Raw genomic sequence first — 17046 nt, 5'->3', positions numbered from 1 at the left:
GATGGATCTGGGGCCTATAAAAGAAACCCAGAGGCAGAGCCACAATGGCTGTATTTGGACCCTAGGTTTAAGTTGGGAGACCATGCTAAGGATGCTATTCACCACAAAGGGGCTGTTGAAGTTAATGGTAACACAATCCCATCCATGTTTTTCTTGACGCTGCCCAACCATGATGTTCTACGCAGCATAATGATGTGACTATCTACCCGCAACCCTGTAGCAATATTAGAATTTAGTCAATGCACAACTTTATTCTTGAGTTAATCAAAGTCTTTCTTAGTATCCGGAGCAAGTCGGAGTACATTTGCTAAAACCACTACTAAAGGAGTTGACTCTGATTGCAGGTGTAGAGTCCAAGAGCTCAGGGCAGGGTCGCTTGAAGCCCCTGAGTGGGTACCTCCTCACCCTCTTCCAGACATCGTGTTGGACCTGCTTGCAACAGTTCCTGGGTTTGGTTTCTGCTTGAACTGTAAAGAGGCACCGTCGTTGGTGGTTATTGCTGTTAACGAAGTTGTGTTCAAAGTTGGAGCCAATGTAAATGAGCATACGGAAGGTGCTTCTCGACATGAACACTGAATTGCACACTCCGTCGCAGCCTTAGGTGAAATCTTTGTACCAAGCTCCTGCACACTTTGACCCACGCTATGACACACACTGGTAGGCGGGGCAGTTGGGCCCAGAGGAAGAGTGGACAACACAATAGGATTGCCTTGAGGGCGTATAGTTAGCTTTTTAAGATCCTTTTCAATTGCTGACAAGCGATGAAAAATAGGTTCTAATTTGAGGTCCAGTGCTGAAAACAAGAATACTTTAAAAGTGTCAAGGAAGCCCGTCAAATTTGGACTAAATACAACTGTGGAATATGGGGGGATGGAGTGCGAGCCAAGGGCCTTCCGACATTTAGCATGACTCACGATTGAAGGGCCATTCCTCTTTTCTCTTACTTTCTTCCCCGCTCCAGGACCCACTCCAAGGACTGCTGAATTTGTCTGGGGGTCAGTTAACTGTACGCCGTCCTGATGGAAGAAGGTCAAGCAGATCGGACAGTTGCCCCTGTCCTCATCGACGTGCAGCCAACTCGATTTCCTTATACAAGACCCCCTACGGCACGCTGCAGGAAAGCGTCTATAGTGGACACAGTATTCACCATTTCCTTAGCAAGTGGCCTGCTTGTCCCCAATGTAACAATCCGGACAACCCCAAGTGATGCGGCCGAAGAATATGTCCCTCAAACTATTCCAAAGATGATGTCTCGAAATAATGTGGCCACTGAAATAGCAGAGTGTTCGGAAAATTGTGTCCAGCGGGTAATTGGGTTTGTTATAAAAGAGACAGGAAGACTTAGACCATAACCACCATCTTCATTAAATAAACAAACAGGGGCCGCTCTGTACCAAGCATTCGCCCAGCACCCGAACCCTGGGTCTTTAAGCACAGCAGAACACAGCTCACTCATTAAAATGGAGATATAAACGGTCCTACCTGCACGGGAATGTCCAAGTCCAGTATCGTCCAGGCGTTAGTCCTAATATAAACCCCCGGGAAGACCTGGCTGTGAGAATAGAGATGTAAATGTCAATCAGTTGCCACCTGACCCCATGGAGTCAGAGAACCAAGAGAGTGGGCCCAGCCCAGCCTTCTCCCACCTCTGACGGGCGCGGACGGCCCCGCACTTGGCCCAGGTATGGCCTGCGCCGTGGGAGATGTGCAGCACTTTTGAGAGTGTGGCACGGAAAAGTTGGCTCTTCCACCTGTTCGTCCTTGTCTTCCTGGGACAGCGAGTCCAAATTTTTCCCCAAAGCTGTAGGCTCCACACAAACAGCGGCTACAGGCAACAGGCAACACCTGCGCCGCGGGAGATGCGCAACACTTTTGAGTGTGCGGCGTGGGAAAGTTGGCTCTACCTCCGGTCGTCTGTGACTTCCTGGTACAGCGAGTCCCGGTTTTTCCTCAGGCGGCAGGCTCCACACAAACAGCGGCTACAGGCAACAGGCAACAAGCGTACCGCACCGAAGGCAGATGTGCAGCACTTTTGAGTGCGCGGTGCAGGAAAGTTGGCTCCTCCTCCGGTGGTCCGTGACTTAGTCAGACAGCGAGTCCTGGTTTTTCCCCAGGCGGCAGGCTCCACACAAACAGCGGCTACAGGCAACAAGCGAAAAGTTATACTCTTACTTTGACATCATCTGAATCTTCATTTAAGTCATAAATCATGTGCGGAATGCGCCACATATACAGGCCTATTCAAGCGTTATGACTACAATTCAGTGCAAACTATGAGTTCATCTGTATTTTAACCTCAGAGCCAGCACATCAGAATGAGAATGATTTTTAATGGAGGAAGGCATGTTCAGATTCTCAGTGCAGCAACATAGTGTGCTCAGAAGTAGAACCTTAATCTAACCTTTGAAGTAACATTTGTTTGAAATCTTCATGTCCAAATGGAAAGTAGGAATAGACCTGAAAGTGCAACACATTCTAGAGAAGCAATTACGTCCCAGAAAGCCTCTCAACCTTCTAATATATGACACCTCTTCTAAAGCCCTTGGGAACTGTACCGAGTTTCTTGTAAGTAACAAGCAGGAAAATAGTTATGCCACCATGTGATTTCACATTTGCATATGACATGGGGGAATAAGCTGTTATGGCGGGTGAGGGTCCCTAAACATGGTACTTTGTTGCCCCATGTCAAGAAGGGAGCTGCTTGTACACTCCCTTTACATGTCCCTTTTCTCAATTCTTGACTTCATGATGAGATAACTATCAATGTGTCCTGTGTGAAAGTCTTGCCCTTCTTCAGCGGGCATGCTAGATGGTACCACCACAAAACTGTGTCAAGGCTGGTACAGACTGCTGGCATGCACTCTCTATGAATAATGGTTGCTCGTCACAATGAAATTCATAGTGGGCTATACATTTACACACAGGATAGAGGATTATGTTTATATTGGTCTGAACATAGATGTACATGAGAGTTCCATGTGTTATTGATGAGTGACACCAATGCTACTCTTTTGAAAAGTAAAACACTCCCCAAGGTGTGGATGTCTCAATAAACAGTCAAACTGCTAATTAACTGGCAAAACATTCCTAAGAAATGCTGCAGTAATACTACTTGCAACAAACCAAACAACATTCGCCAATGTAACATTTTATTTTCTTTGCATGTCAATCTAGAGCATATTTTAAGTATCAAACAGCTTTTTCTCTTACCGTCCAGATCCCATTCGTCCACTATGATCTCCTCCCGCAGATGGGGGCCTGATTAGTGTATGGTCTTCCTGGTGTCTGCAATCTCGTGCCACCTCCCGGACACTGATGCTAGCTCCATCGCTTGACCCTCTTGCATTCGGATGCTGTGTTAACAAAGTAAAAGAAATAAAAGATTGTAGCTGTGGTGCAGCTGTAGCACACCAAGAAGCTCATTCTCTTTTACTGCAGGAGATACCCTTTTTGACATATTTATGGGAATGCAACAGTAATCTACCATAGTAATACTTGTATTTGATTCCTTCTCAACTAGCTTTTTAGGAATGGGTGTCCTCTCAAAGCACTGTAATGGAAAACAAGTGTCTTTTAAAAGATTAGAAGAAATATGCTGTTTACCTTTGATATAAATGCTTCTGATGGATACTACGTTCTCTCTACAGTTTCTAATTGATAACACTTATTTTGCTGCCTCTATCATTGAACAATACCCCAGAAATACCTAATAATTTGGGTTTAGGGGTCTTGGATAACCAAGAAGAATAAATGCCGAACTACCAATATTACAGTGGCTTAGTCCAGGATCCTAGGCCAGGCAATAATGTTTGTCAGGTGGTGAAAAGAAGATTAAGTGACCGCCTTCTAAATCCCTTACAGCTGCGTGTCTCTGAAAGAATCAGGAGTGGTGACTTAGCCTCTAGCCGAATGTACAATTTGTCCTTTGTGGTACAGATGTGTTGGTCACTTAATGGCATTTCCCTTTGTAGGGCTCTATCTTTTAATGTTCTGCTCTATAAAAGCCATATTCTTGGAAACAGTCATAACTTGAAACAAAATGACTGAGAGTTATTTCTGGATCTGGTCAGTGTAGCCTCTCCACTGTAGTAGGGGGACGCAGAAGCTAACAGAAAGCTGGCAACTGAATATATTGCTTTAGCTGAAGAACAGTTACCACGTTAGGAAGTAAAGGCACAATATTTTTCCTAGTCAATTTGTACTATGAAAAACAAATAATATTTCCCCATTCTCCCTTGTGTTGATGCTTGTGTTCTCCTTCTCCTTCAGTTCACCTGGCGCTCCATTGTGCGAAAGGAAGATTTCAATGGATCGGCCCTCCATTTCAGATTTCCTACAAAAGTGCCATTTGTAGCCAGCGTTCTTTTGCCAATGTATTTACATCTGGCTGCTAAGTCCACAATCAGGTATGTTGGAAATCCCGAACGTATATTCTAACTTTCTAATTTATCTTTGCTGTTTTGAGCTGTTTTACCATGAAGTTCTACGAACTCTCTTTCAGGTGATCTACCCTTCAAAATATTTGCGGTAACCCATGCCTTATCACCGGAAGATATTTTCTCAGGGCCGGTGAACAAGTCAGGTCTACCTAAACTAGCCACAGTAGAACTTGAACCAGGGAATTGTGTGACTAAAGTCACATGAGAGACAATGCCTTATAATCTCCTGATTTTGGTATGTGGATTTACTGTGAAAAACAGCAATCAATAACAAACGTGGCGCCAATGTGATGTTATCCTCAAAAAACTGAAGGCCCAGCTCTTAGTGGATGGTAAAATTAGAATTTAATGGAGGTAGGGCAAAAAGCTGACGACAAACATGATATTCCTCAACCCGTAGGAAGTTAACATCACAGTAGCACTATATTCCATCACCGTAAGTTAACACTGGCAAGCACGTATGTCTATAAAATTCCATAAGGGCACAATAGTTTTTTTGCCTAAGTTTGACGCCAGGGAAAAAATGACAGCCCAGAGCAGTACAAAAATGTTTTTCCCTGGCGAGCTAACAACGACCCAAGGTACAGTTTGAATCAAAGGATCAAGAATGATGGAGAAACAGTAGCGGAGAGTTTTAAAGCAGGTATGCTAGCCATCGGACAATGGATGTCGGCAAACTGTTTAAAATTAAACTCCGAGAAAACAGAGGTGGTAACTTTTGGACATCTTAGCCCCAACTGGTCCCCGGTTTGGTGGCCACCATCCTTTGGAGTTCTACCTAAACCTACTCCCAAGGTGAGGAATTTAGGTGTTATTTTTGATAGCAACCTGAACTTCATGGCGCATGCTAATCAGACAGCTGCCACGGCCTTCTACAAACTGCGACTTGTAAAAAAGATCCTCCCTTTCCTCCCAAAGAATGTAGGTAAGACTCTGGTAAGCGCGCTAGTCCTGTCTGCGTTAGATTACTGCAATGGCTTGTTGGCCAATGCCCAAATTAGGGTCATCAAGAAAATGCAGACAGTGCAGAACGCAGCTGCCAGATTTCTCTCGGGAACTCCCAGATTCAATTCAAATTCAAAGCGACTCTTGACTGGATTATTTCAAGAAACAAAGAGACTTCAATCCTTGCTATAGACCCGTGTGATTGGTCGGACCATCACGCCATAACATTCGCGATACCCACAATGAAAAAAGGGAAGACCGTGCAACCTCGCAAGTGCAAAAAACTGATTCGAGACACAAAAGAAGCCAATATTGAATTACTAGTGGAAAGATGCGAGAAGGACCTGAAGCCTGGTAACAACAGGCAGAATGTCAATGTCAACGAGCTGACGGATCATTACATAACCTCGATCGGTAATATAGTCAACGACACCCTGCCTCAAAAACTGAAAAATGTCTCAGAAAAACCAAAAAATCCCTGGTTCAATGAATCATTGAACGAAGACAGGCGAAAACTGAGAATGGCAGAAAGGAAATGGAGACAACATCCCTCCTCCCCTGTGCTGAAAGACCTCAGAAAAACGAGAAAACAATATAACAAAAAGATAATCAACACCAAAAAAGAATTTATAAGGGCTGAACTTGACAATGCCACAAACAGACCAAGAAAACTCTTCGAGATCTTAAAACAACAGTCTAATAAACTAGCCAAAACGTCTCAAGAGAGCTCAAAAACTCCCATAAGCTGCGAGGAGTTCTCTTCATTTTTCACGGAAAAAAACAAACTACTAGAAGATGAGCTCACAAGTGCAGCAGCTAACCTCACGACACTTCCCTCACCTATAAATGAAGCCAAGGCGACAACTGAAGAACCTCAGACAAAAAATAAGGCAAATTGGGACACATTTGAACTATACGAACAGGGAAAGATCGCCAAAACACTAGCAGACCTCAGACCGAACAACCACTATCAGGACCCTCTACCGGCAAAGTGTGTAAGAGAAATCAGCCACACCCTAATTCCTATCTGGACTGAGATAATAAATGCTTCACTTGCACAAGGGTCCCTCCCTGACTGCCTAAAAACTGGGCAGGTAGTTCCCATCATCAAAAAACCGACAGCGGATGCAACAGACCCGAAGAACTATCGACCAGTGACCAACATCCCTCTACTTGCCAAACTTATTGAGAAATGTGTACAGGGCCAACTGAGTCAGCACATCGCTAAGTTCTCACTACTAGATGACTGCCAATCAGGCTTCAGAACTGGGCATAGTACTGAAACGGCGATCCTGCATATTGTGGATGATGCCTTACAAGCCCTAGACCAAAATCATGCGTGCCTACTGATCCTGCTAGACCTATCATCAGCATTTGACACTGTAAATCACGAACTTTTGATGACCAGGCTACGTGACAGGATGGGCTTATCTGGAAACGTACTGAATTGGTTTAACTCCTTCCTACAGAACAGGTCACAACTATTCTTGGTCAACCAAGCAATCTCCTCCCCGTGCCCTAACACAATAGGGGTCCCTCAAGGCTCAACGTTATCCCCTGATCTATTCAACTTGTATGTTGAACCTCTCACGGAGATTCTCCGCAAATCACAGATCTCCTATCACATGTACGCAGACGACACGCAAATTTATATGAAAATCGCCTGTCGGGATGACATTGACCTAATGAATGAAACATTAAAGCGAGCGTTACAATGGCTAACAGCTAATCATCTAAAACTTAATGCCGACAAAACAGAATTCCTACTAATATCACCTGGAAGGAGTCAACCTGAGGTAAAAGATTGGACTAAATTGATAACTGCTTTGAACTGTACTCCGACCCTAATTAACTCTGTTAAATCACTAGGAATCACGTTAGACCAGAACCTTGACATGAAAGACCACATCAACACAATGGCCAAGAGCGCCCGTTTCCACCTGAATTATCTAAGAAAACTGAAACCCTTTATCTCAGAGGCAGATCTAAAACTGGCTATCCAATCTCTAGTGATCTCGAGAATTGAATATGGCTGTACCACGTTAGCTGGCCTACCAAAAACATCCACTGCACCACTAAAAGCCTGTCTCAACGCTGCGGCAAGACTCATCACGGGAACGAGGAAATTCGATCACATATCTCCTCACCTAAAGGCACTAAACTGGCTACCCTACGAAGCGAGAATTAAAATGAAGATGGCCTGTATTACCCACAAAGCAGTTCACTACAGCACGCCTAGATATCTAGCCAAGAAAATTCAGCTATCGGGAGGCAACAGACCAACGAGAAGTGCCAAGGAGCTGCTACTACGACCGGCCTTCTTCCGGAAGAAAAAGACCTATGACCGAGCATTCTCCGGAGCCGCCCCCAGAGTCTGGAATTCACTCCCTCCTAACATCAGGGTGATTCAAAACACTGTAAAATTCAAACGGGAACTTAAGAATCATTTGATGAGTAAATACCCTACATAGAGATACATACCGACCATTAGTATGAACACTCAAGACAAAGAAGATCGGACTCATCATTAATATTCTGAAGATCAAGTAGATAATGACAATGACTCGATCAAGCAGCGGCTACACAACTTAAGGTCACCTCACATATATGTAAACCCTACATTATATCTCACAACCATAATGATATAATTCTCTACCCTACTTGGTTTATTATTCTAATCCTTGCCACAAGCCATACCTAGCCAACTCGTATTGCTGATTACTCATGGAACTGCAATGATATTACTATACAACCCTACCTCACCAACCTGACGATATGACTACGACACAAGCCTAGCCTAGGCCCCTCCTAAGGCTAATGTCACAGGCGTTAGGAACATATAGTTATTTAATCACCCCTGATAGCATATCGCCTACTACCTCATATATGTGTGTTATCATAATTTGCTATTATAATGTCAATCTGTAATTTGTAATTTTATGTTTTTATGTTTCTATACTCTTATGTTAAGCGCTCTGATACCCACGGGTCTTGTCCGCGCTATACAAAACTCTACAAATAAAATAAAATAAATAAATAAATAAATCTATAGCTAACACTCTAAGAAGCTATCACTGGCTCCCCATCAGGAACAGAGTCAAATTTAAGACCCTGTGCATAGTTTATAAATCGCTGCACCAACAGGCTCCTCAATTTCTGAGAGATCACCTCACCCCATACAGGCCTTCTCGACCTCTCCGTTCAGCCAAACTGAACGACTTGGTGATACCCCGCACTAAATTGGTCACTTGGGGAGACCGACGTTTTACGGTTGCTGCCCCAAAATTATGGAATACACTCCCCCAATCTATCAGATCTAGCCCAAACCTCCAGTCATTTAGAAAGCAACTGAAAACCTGGTTGTTTAACCTATAATAACACGAAGCCCAGTATAGGAGAAGTCTGCAATTGTAATAGCGCCGAGACGCCTCCGGGCATTCGTTCGCGCTTTATTAAATGTCAAAAAAAAAAAAAAAAGTGAACCTTAAATAGTGAAAGAAAGAGCTCTTTTCAATTGCTTTACCCTTAATAGTGTAAGAACAAGACTTCAAATTTCTTGTGCCACAAGCCATGGTGAAGGTCTTCAAGTAGTTAGTCTTCAGGTTTAAGTCTACCATGAACTGCACAGAAGAACCTTGGGGCTTCTTTAAGCTGTTGAGAGTTCTAGACATGATAATAGCATAATCTGCATACAGGACGGGCGCCAACTTGGTGTTAACCAAGGGCATATCCGGCCCATTGGTCAACAAGATGCCTTAAATCCATTGATATATAATAAAAACAGGATTGGGGCAAGGACACTTCATTGCTGGACTCCTGGCCACCTCAAAAGAACTGGTACATTCCCCATAGTTTCCATGGTGCACTGATGCAAAAAGATCATAATTTAGGCCATGCTGGATATTCACAAGGTCCGAATCCACACCATATTATTCAGAACATCCCACAGTTTGTGTCAGTTCACGCTATCAAATGCACTTGAGAGGTCCATAAAGGTCATGTAAAAAGAACAGTGCTTAGCCATTGTGTATTTGGAGATAAGGAAATGAAGGTTCAGACATTGTTCAATTGTCCAAAGCCCCTCTCTAAAAACCTACTGAACATCTGATATAATATTGAGCTCTGTGGTCAACTGTTGAAACCTTCCGAGAACAATTCTTCCTATAGTCTTAACAGTAGAGTCTAGGAGCGATATAATGCACAACAGCCTGGAGCCGTGCGGTTGGAATTTTTAAACATGGGATAATTATCGTGGATCTTCATGGTCTAGATATACCAGACTTAGAGGATGCATTGATGGCATTTGTCAACAGGGGTCCCCAAAATGTAATGCTGCTCTTATAGAGGTCTATCTGAACTCCCGTCTGGGGCTGGTACCTTATACAGGGATTTGTTGAACTGCCACTATAACCTCTGCTAAACCAAAAGCAACTTTAAGAGGTATATGGGAGGGGATTATTCACAAGAGGTGTAGCTACCTGGGGGTAAAGACTATAAAGATTCAAAATGAACAACTCACCACTCTCTGTGCCAAATCCTTAACTGACGCCTTGGATAACTTATTGGAGTTCACTATATTTAAAAAAACATAGGCATCTTTACACTTGCACGAGGCCACCAGATCTTCCCAGACCTCCATACGCAGGAAAGTTTTACACTTAATCAGTGCCTTTCTTTAGTCCCTCCTGCATTGCTTTACTTCCTCCTTATTACCGGGGATACATTTCAAGGCAGTTCAAGATTATGGGCAGCACACTCTCAGACATATAGACATAAGAGATATAGGGGATCATCTCATGTAACAAGTGTTACAGACACTACAGCTCCCAATATAATGACCGGGAGTGCATTTTTGCATGGGTTTCCACTCTTTGAAAGTTGGAAAGGTGTTTTTATTCAAATGAGAGTGATACTTCACAGTGGTGCATTGTTTTCCACCACTTTATAAAAGGACTGTATCTTACAATTGAACGTATAACTATATGCGAAAATGGTTTCATTATGTTTTTGTAGCCCTGAAGAAGTCGCAGGGTATTCCTCTAACAACAAAACACGTGTTGGCTGGGTGCAGAAAATTAAAAACAAAGATCAAGAAGAAGTTCTCCGTGTGATCATTACTGATTGATTGTTGATTTTATTAAGTGTTTGCTAAGGATTGGGTTTATGTTGAAAAAGACCAGAGGGTCTTTATTGTGGAGGCGTTAGGGTGATTCCCCTCCCCTTGAGCACCACATAAAGATTTACATATATAAAATAACTAGTACGTCTAATGTCAGCGCCAGTATTAACCTAGGATAAATTCATCCCATTTGTGTAGGATTAGCATTTGCAAATGTAGATGTAAATGTAAATGTGTTTGTATTTATATAGCGCACTTCTACCCAGAGGTCTTGTAGCGCTGTATTCATACCGCTGTGGAACCCATCCTGGCTTTCCTGTGAAATGTCCACTCCTGGGCACTCCCAAGGTGAAGCCAGGCATCCAAGCGCTGCTGGGGCCGTTGTGGAGATTAAGCAAGCTATTGCCCAGAGTCATAGAGTGGGACCCATGATTAGACTAGGCACCGAGGCAAGAATTATCAGGTCCGGGGAAATTAAGTCCAAGAGCCGCCGAGGCGGGAATTGAACCCTGGTCCCGGGCCAGACCTCTGCATCAGGGTCTGTCGCTCTAACCATTGAGCCACGCTTTTCCTCTTGCAGACTTGCACATGGAATCAAACTACCCAGAGGGCACCCCACCTTTGGTCTGGATTGCCTTATCCCTTATACGGAGGCCCATGGAAACAAAGGCATCAATAACATCGGAGTGCACAGAGTTCTCTGATAAACAAGACCCACTATATCAGAGTTGTCTTTCACAAAACGGTTCAGAAGACACCCCAAATCCAAATTTTTACAGACCAGCCTGCGTCCGCTATTTTTGGTGGTGAGCCCAGTGTTACCCCTTAGCTTGAGGTTTGCATTATCCACAGGGATTGCTAAAGTAACCTCAAGAGGGTTATGGTCACTAAACGTTTGTGGAGTAACAGCTGCCTCCCGCATATTATTGACCAATTCCGTAGAAGCAAAAATATAATCAATTTTTGGACAACTGGCTTATAAATAAAAGTAGGGACTCCTGGGGGCCCCAAACCTACAAGTTCCATAACATTACACAAAATAAATTGAGGCAAAAGATTATACAGATATTCCCACCTTGCATCTCTGCATGCGATCTCACCCCTTAAATCACTAGAAAACAGAGGATTAAAAATATTAGACTGATTTGAAGTTCCAAGTTTAGCATTGAAAACCTCTGCCAACAGTAAATTAAAAGGTAGTCCTGTAGTAAAGTGCTCAGTGCTTATTTTGGTGACAAAATTGAACAATAAACAAAAATTCGTATTGGCCCTATTAGAAAAATCGTCATTATAAAAGTTGTCCAGGAAAAAACTAAACCGATCGGCCCAAAGGAGATAAAAGCTAGAAATCAAAGTACAGGACACATATATAGGAGAAATGGAACCGTTTAATGCAGCCTTAATCCAGGTAGTAAGGCAAGCCCATCTCGCCGGGAGGGGGGGTGCAGGTTTACAAAAACATAAGTAATGTTGGAAAAAAACCTCTGAAGGCATCCAAGTCTCTTGCATGAGTAGCACGTCATATTTCTTAATTAGTTTTGTCCAAGGTTCCAAGTACAATTTAGAGCCAAGACCTGCTATATTCCAACACAAACAGGTGATAAGGTAGGACAATCATTAGAAAAACAGGATTCTCCCTTCTCTTCGATAGTGCCATAGCTCTGCTGATGGTACAATTTATGATTTAACCGGCATTCATTATCATTAGAGTCTGCCACAACAGCAAACAAGTTAAAAGTAGCTATCTGGGTTTTAGGCTTCTCTAAAACCAGAGACACCATAATAATGTACGTGCTGGAAGGTATATAATGGGCAGAAGAATATGGAGTCAGGTGCCGACAGAAAAAGCCCAGAGGGAAATCTTTATAGTGGATAAAGACTAAAGACCAGAACTGTCTGAATCCAATTTCCAAGCAGCCTGGTTGGAATATCTAAAATTAATAATTACAAAGGCGACATTGTATTCCTTTATGGAGCGGCCCTACCCAAGCTACCCTCTGCACCATCAAAATGCCATTATAACACTATTTATTGAACTAAACGTTATGTTTCAACCAATGGCACACTTTGTTCTATAACTGCTCAGTTCTTTCAGAAGCCCTTGAGGGTGTAAAAGGAACATATGTTAGAACTATTAAATAAGGGCATGCAGACCGGGGGAGAGGAGATAAACAGCTAATGCCGCTTTACGAGCAACTACTGCCTCAGCCAGGGAATCCGCCTTTGCAGTAGGTACACCTTCTTGACGTTACTCCTCCAGATCACAGTGGGTGATTAGGATGCCTCTCCGTGTGACTTTGCCATATCACTAGCTTTCAAGGAATTATTCCGCTGAGATTGAACAACAGGTATAGTTTATGAAGTGGATACTGGAGTTCTTGGAGTGTCATGGCTTATACGGGATCCACTGGCTAAAAGGCTAATTTTGCCAGTGGAGAGTTAAACAATCACATGAGGGCCGAAAGATCTTGTCATAAGTGATTTAAATTTGGAACATAGTTAGCAGTTAGACCATTTAGGTCGAAAGGTGTTGGCACAGACTCGTCATCATTCAATATAGCGGAAAAAACCTGGTGCTTCCGGGTCCGAGCTTTGTAGGGCTTCTTTTGTCGTTTTGTAGTGGTCCCAGAGGTAGAGGCAGGTGATGATGAAAACAAGTGGGGGCTCGCAAGCAACTGAGTGTGAGAAAACATTATGGATGAACTGGGGTTTGGAAAGTCATGCTGCTGAGCCTCCACTAATAACAGGTACAGTGGCTGCGGAAGAAGAGCCTGGGTGATAAAAAGTTGTTCCTGAGACAGAGATAAACGTCTTTCCGCTATTTCAATGTCTTTGGAAGCCACAACCACAGTGCGATTCAGAAATCCTTCAATGGGTATTATGTCTCTTATCCCATTAGAGTGACCCCCGGGCAGCTTGCGTTTCACCACTGTTATGCACATAGGATGTTAAGACAAAGAAATTGGGCCCAGCCCAGCCTTAGTATTGATCATGATAAATTTCTAATAAGTTGAATATAGGGGGGTACACAAGAAAGAGATACACCAGAAGGTTAAAAAAAAAGAAAAAAAGATGCTAGAAGCAAAAAAGTTACTGAAGAATGTATACTTCAACTATTTTTATTGAACCCATAAATCGCATCAGTTAAAGAGCATTTTTGGGAAAAGAACAGATGGATAACTCTATCTTGCCTCAGACGCCTCACCTTTTGAATATTCCCAAGGAATCAGACTGATCTAGAATTTTTTCTGCAGTACATCTATGTGATGGTATGTGCCACTGTGCAGCTTCACACCAACGCCGTTCTGCTCTGGTGATGTGCGGAGCTGATATAGGCATCATTAACGTGCTCTGACAGCAGTTGCTTTCGAGACTTTCGGAGCTCCCACATGCAGAGCCCAAAAAGCAAATCAGTAGGTCAGTGTGCAGATTCCTAGACTAGGGGTCTCGACCTGATTGAGTCCAATCACAAAACAGATAAGATGGGAGTGTTGGTGAGGAATCTGCGGCAAGATAAAGCCTCAGCCAAAAAGAGCGTTACCAAAGGTAAGTAACTTGTTCTTCTGGTAGAGAATTCTATCTGCAGATTCCTCACCTTTTGAACAGATAACAAATCAGGACCTGATTGGGAGTGGGTTGTGAATGGGCAGAAAGCCCTAATTGCCGTCCATTGGGCTCTGATTGTACATACTGCAAATTCAGTCTGAAGCCATCACTAAAGAAATCCAAATCTTTGATTGGCTTGCAGGACTTTGGGAGGGGCGGGGGGCAGACTTCTGCCTCGGGGAACATCCGGAACAACAATGCAAGAGCCACAAGTTCCGGAAGCCTGCAAGCCGAATAACGACTTGCCTGAACAATGGCTCTGCCTTAACTACGCATGTGTGTGGTTAAGGCAAAGTCGGTCTAGTGTTCAGGATGGGCGTGAAAAAGAAAAGAAAGAAAGAGAAGAGGACAGGTAAGAATGGTTAGGATTCGTTTTTAGGGGGTGGGGGTCAGGTACGTGGTGGTTTTTAGGGGGGTGATCGGGGTAGTTTTTAGGGAGAGGGGAGTTTGGGGTAGTTTTTAGAGGGTGGGGGATTCGGAGTAGTTTTATGGAGTGGGGTTTCAGGATAGTTTTTATGGGGTGGGGGTTCAGATAGTTTTAAGGGATGGAGGAATTTGGGTGCGTTTTTAGGGGGTGGGCAAATTCGGGGTAGTTTTTAGGGGGTGGGAGGGGGTTTGGGATAGTTTTGAAGGGGTGGGAGATGTTCAGATTAGTTTTAAGGGTGTGGGGGTTCGGGATAATTTTTAGGGGGTGGGGGTTCGGGGTAGTACTTAGGGGGTGGGGGTTCGGGGTAGTTTTAAGGAGGTTGGGGGTGCATTTAGGGCTCACGGGGAGAGGGAGGGGTGGTAAAATTAGCCACAGATCGCTGTTTACCATGCAGTTTACTATGAAACTTTGTGGTAAAGGAATGCGTGGTAAAGCAATTTGTGGTTAAGATGCAGTCGTTGTAGAGACTACGTTGTAAAGGTAGGCGTTGTACAGGAACTCGTTGTTCCGACATACAACCGCCTGCCTCTGCATTAGCATTCAAAGTTTTTCCAATGACAATTTTAAGGTCGGAAGTTTCCTTGATAGTTGGATACTCTTGGCTCCGTCAGCTGAACTCCCCTGGGCCAAAAGGTTTAACCCCTCAAGTGCCAGATGGAGACGCTTTAGGGAATCTGGATTGAGAAGTGGGGTTCTCAGCAGAGATGGAAAGATTGGGAATTGCCAATAAAAACCAACATCCCTCCTCAAAAGAAGGGGAAACCATGGTCTCATGCACCATTCCTGTACCACTAAGAGGTCTTCTGCCCTGTCCTCTTGTATCTTTCTCAAAACACTTGGAACGAGTGAAAAGCGGGGGGGAAATGAATACAGTAGTCCCTGAGGTTAAGGGACATCCAAGGCATCTATTGCTTAGGTCATCCTTTAAGGGACTGCATGCAGGATTGCAGCAGGAGGGATTTCTCTTTTATCACAAAAGGGCACAACTGGGGCTGATCGAGCTGTTGACAATCTCTTGAAAGAGAAGAGGAGCAAAACAGAGACATATCAACTTTGGGAACATCCTGCTCAAGAAGTCAAGTGGCCCAGTCTCCCTCACTGGAAGATAGACTGCCGCCAAAGAATGGGGATTTTTCTCAGCCCAAAGGAGACACAGGGGAGGCTGCATCACCCGATGTTTGATATATGCTCAGACTAACATGTTGTCCATCTGAATACAGATCAAGCAATTCTGCAGGTGGGTAAAAACCACAGAAGAGCTATCTGTACGGCAGCCAACTCTCTCCATTCGGAAGACTAACATGACTCAACCATTTGCCATGGGCTATTGAAGTTTGAATTCTCCCACACAGCTCCCCACCCAATACTGCTAGCATCACTTGTTAGGATACTGACTGTAGGAGGAGCTTAACAGTGATCCCTAGAGAGGTATTCTGGAATTAGCTACCACTGGAGATCTTGACTGATTTCTGGAGTCACAGGAATCAAGGCTTCGATTTCCTGAGATGTTGGGTCCCGAGTTGCAGTAGATGGTCAGCTAATGGATACAGGTGGAAGTGACCCCAAGGAAGAATTGCTAGTGATGGGTCCATTGCCCATTGGCTTCTTAACAAGAGCACAGTCAGTGCCTAAGGTTTTGATGATGGGATGCAAGTTCCTTTGGAAAAATCAGCCAAAACAGAAGTTCCACCTGAAGAGAAACAGATGGGATTTTACTCCACTCTCTTAATAGTTCAGAAAGTGTGGGTAGAGTTTCGCCCAGTATTGGACCTGTAGAGAGTGAACTTCCATCTTCCTCATGGACCCTTCAAGATGGTGACTATTCTGAGCATCATGCCCAGATCTGACAGGGAAGTTTTTTTGTTTCATTAGGCATGATAGATGCATATCTTCACAACCCATACAGAGAGCGAGGCGTGCTTTACAATCATCATTTTTTTTTGCTTGCGCTTAGAATGAGAGTGTTTGACTTCATTCTTGAGCACAGCCTTTATAATTTCCTTTAGTCAGATAAGCAGCCTTGTTTTATTTAGCTAACCGCCTTTTGGTTGTCATTATTGGATCATAAAACTCAGGGTGCTTCGGGATAATTTGTGGAATTGCTTCCTCTGTAGAACACCGGGACACAGATCAAGACGCTCCTTGACATCCCAGCGACTTTTCTGGTTGAGAGTGTCGAGTTGTCTTTTTATGGTTTTTCTACTACCAGCTCTTACCTGAAGATTTGTAGTGCGAAAAATAAGTTTTGCATGAACAGTCTCTAGAATAGGGAAGAGACCCTGTCATTGACTGGGGAAAACTCTCACATGCCTTTTGACTGTGTTCAGCGACATACTGTTTGGCTTTGTGGTCCTGGATAGCCTTCATTCAGGTGTAGTCCCTGCAAGACTTGGAGATGCGTGAAAACCCTAGACACCAGAGACATACATTGTGCATGTCTTTCACAGACTTCTTCTTATGATGATAACTTTACTTTTATGGAAAACTATAGAGAGATCATTACAGCATAG

General features: G+C 43.7%; 1 protein-coding gene across 2 annotated transcripts in view; it reads right to left on the bottom strand.

The window, feature by feature from the left end:
- Nucleotides 1-17046, bottom strand: part of CCDC13 (coiled-coil domain containing 13) — a 431895-nt gene that overhangs the window by 130600 nt on the left and 284249 nt on the right. For both annotated transcript variants that reach the window (XM_078665306.1, XM_078665307.1), the window contains exon 11: nucleotides 3211-3353. In XM_078665306.1, coding sequence (XP_078521432.1) covers nucleotides 3211-3353 — 143 coding nt within the window. The remainder of the gene's footprint in view (nucleotides 1-3210; nucleotides 3354-17046) is intronic.

This window comes from Lissotriton helveticus, chromosome 10 (genome assembly GCF_964261635.1).
Source record: "Lissotriton helveticus chromosome 10, aLisHel1.1, whole genome shotgun sequence".
NCBI lineage: Eukaryota > Metazoa > Chordata > Amphibia > Caudata > Salamandridae > Lissotriton > Lissotriton helveticus.
The sequence above is the reverse complement of the archived record's forward strand: the minus strand, read 5'-3'. Positions and strand labels throughout refer to the sequence as shown.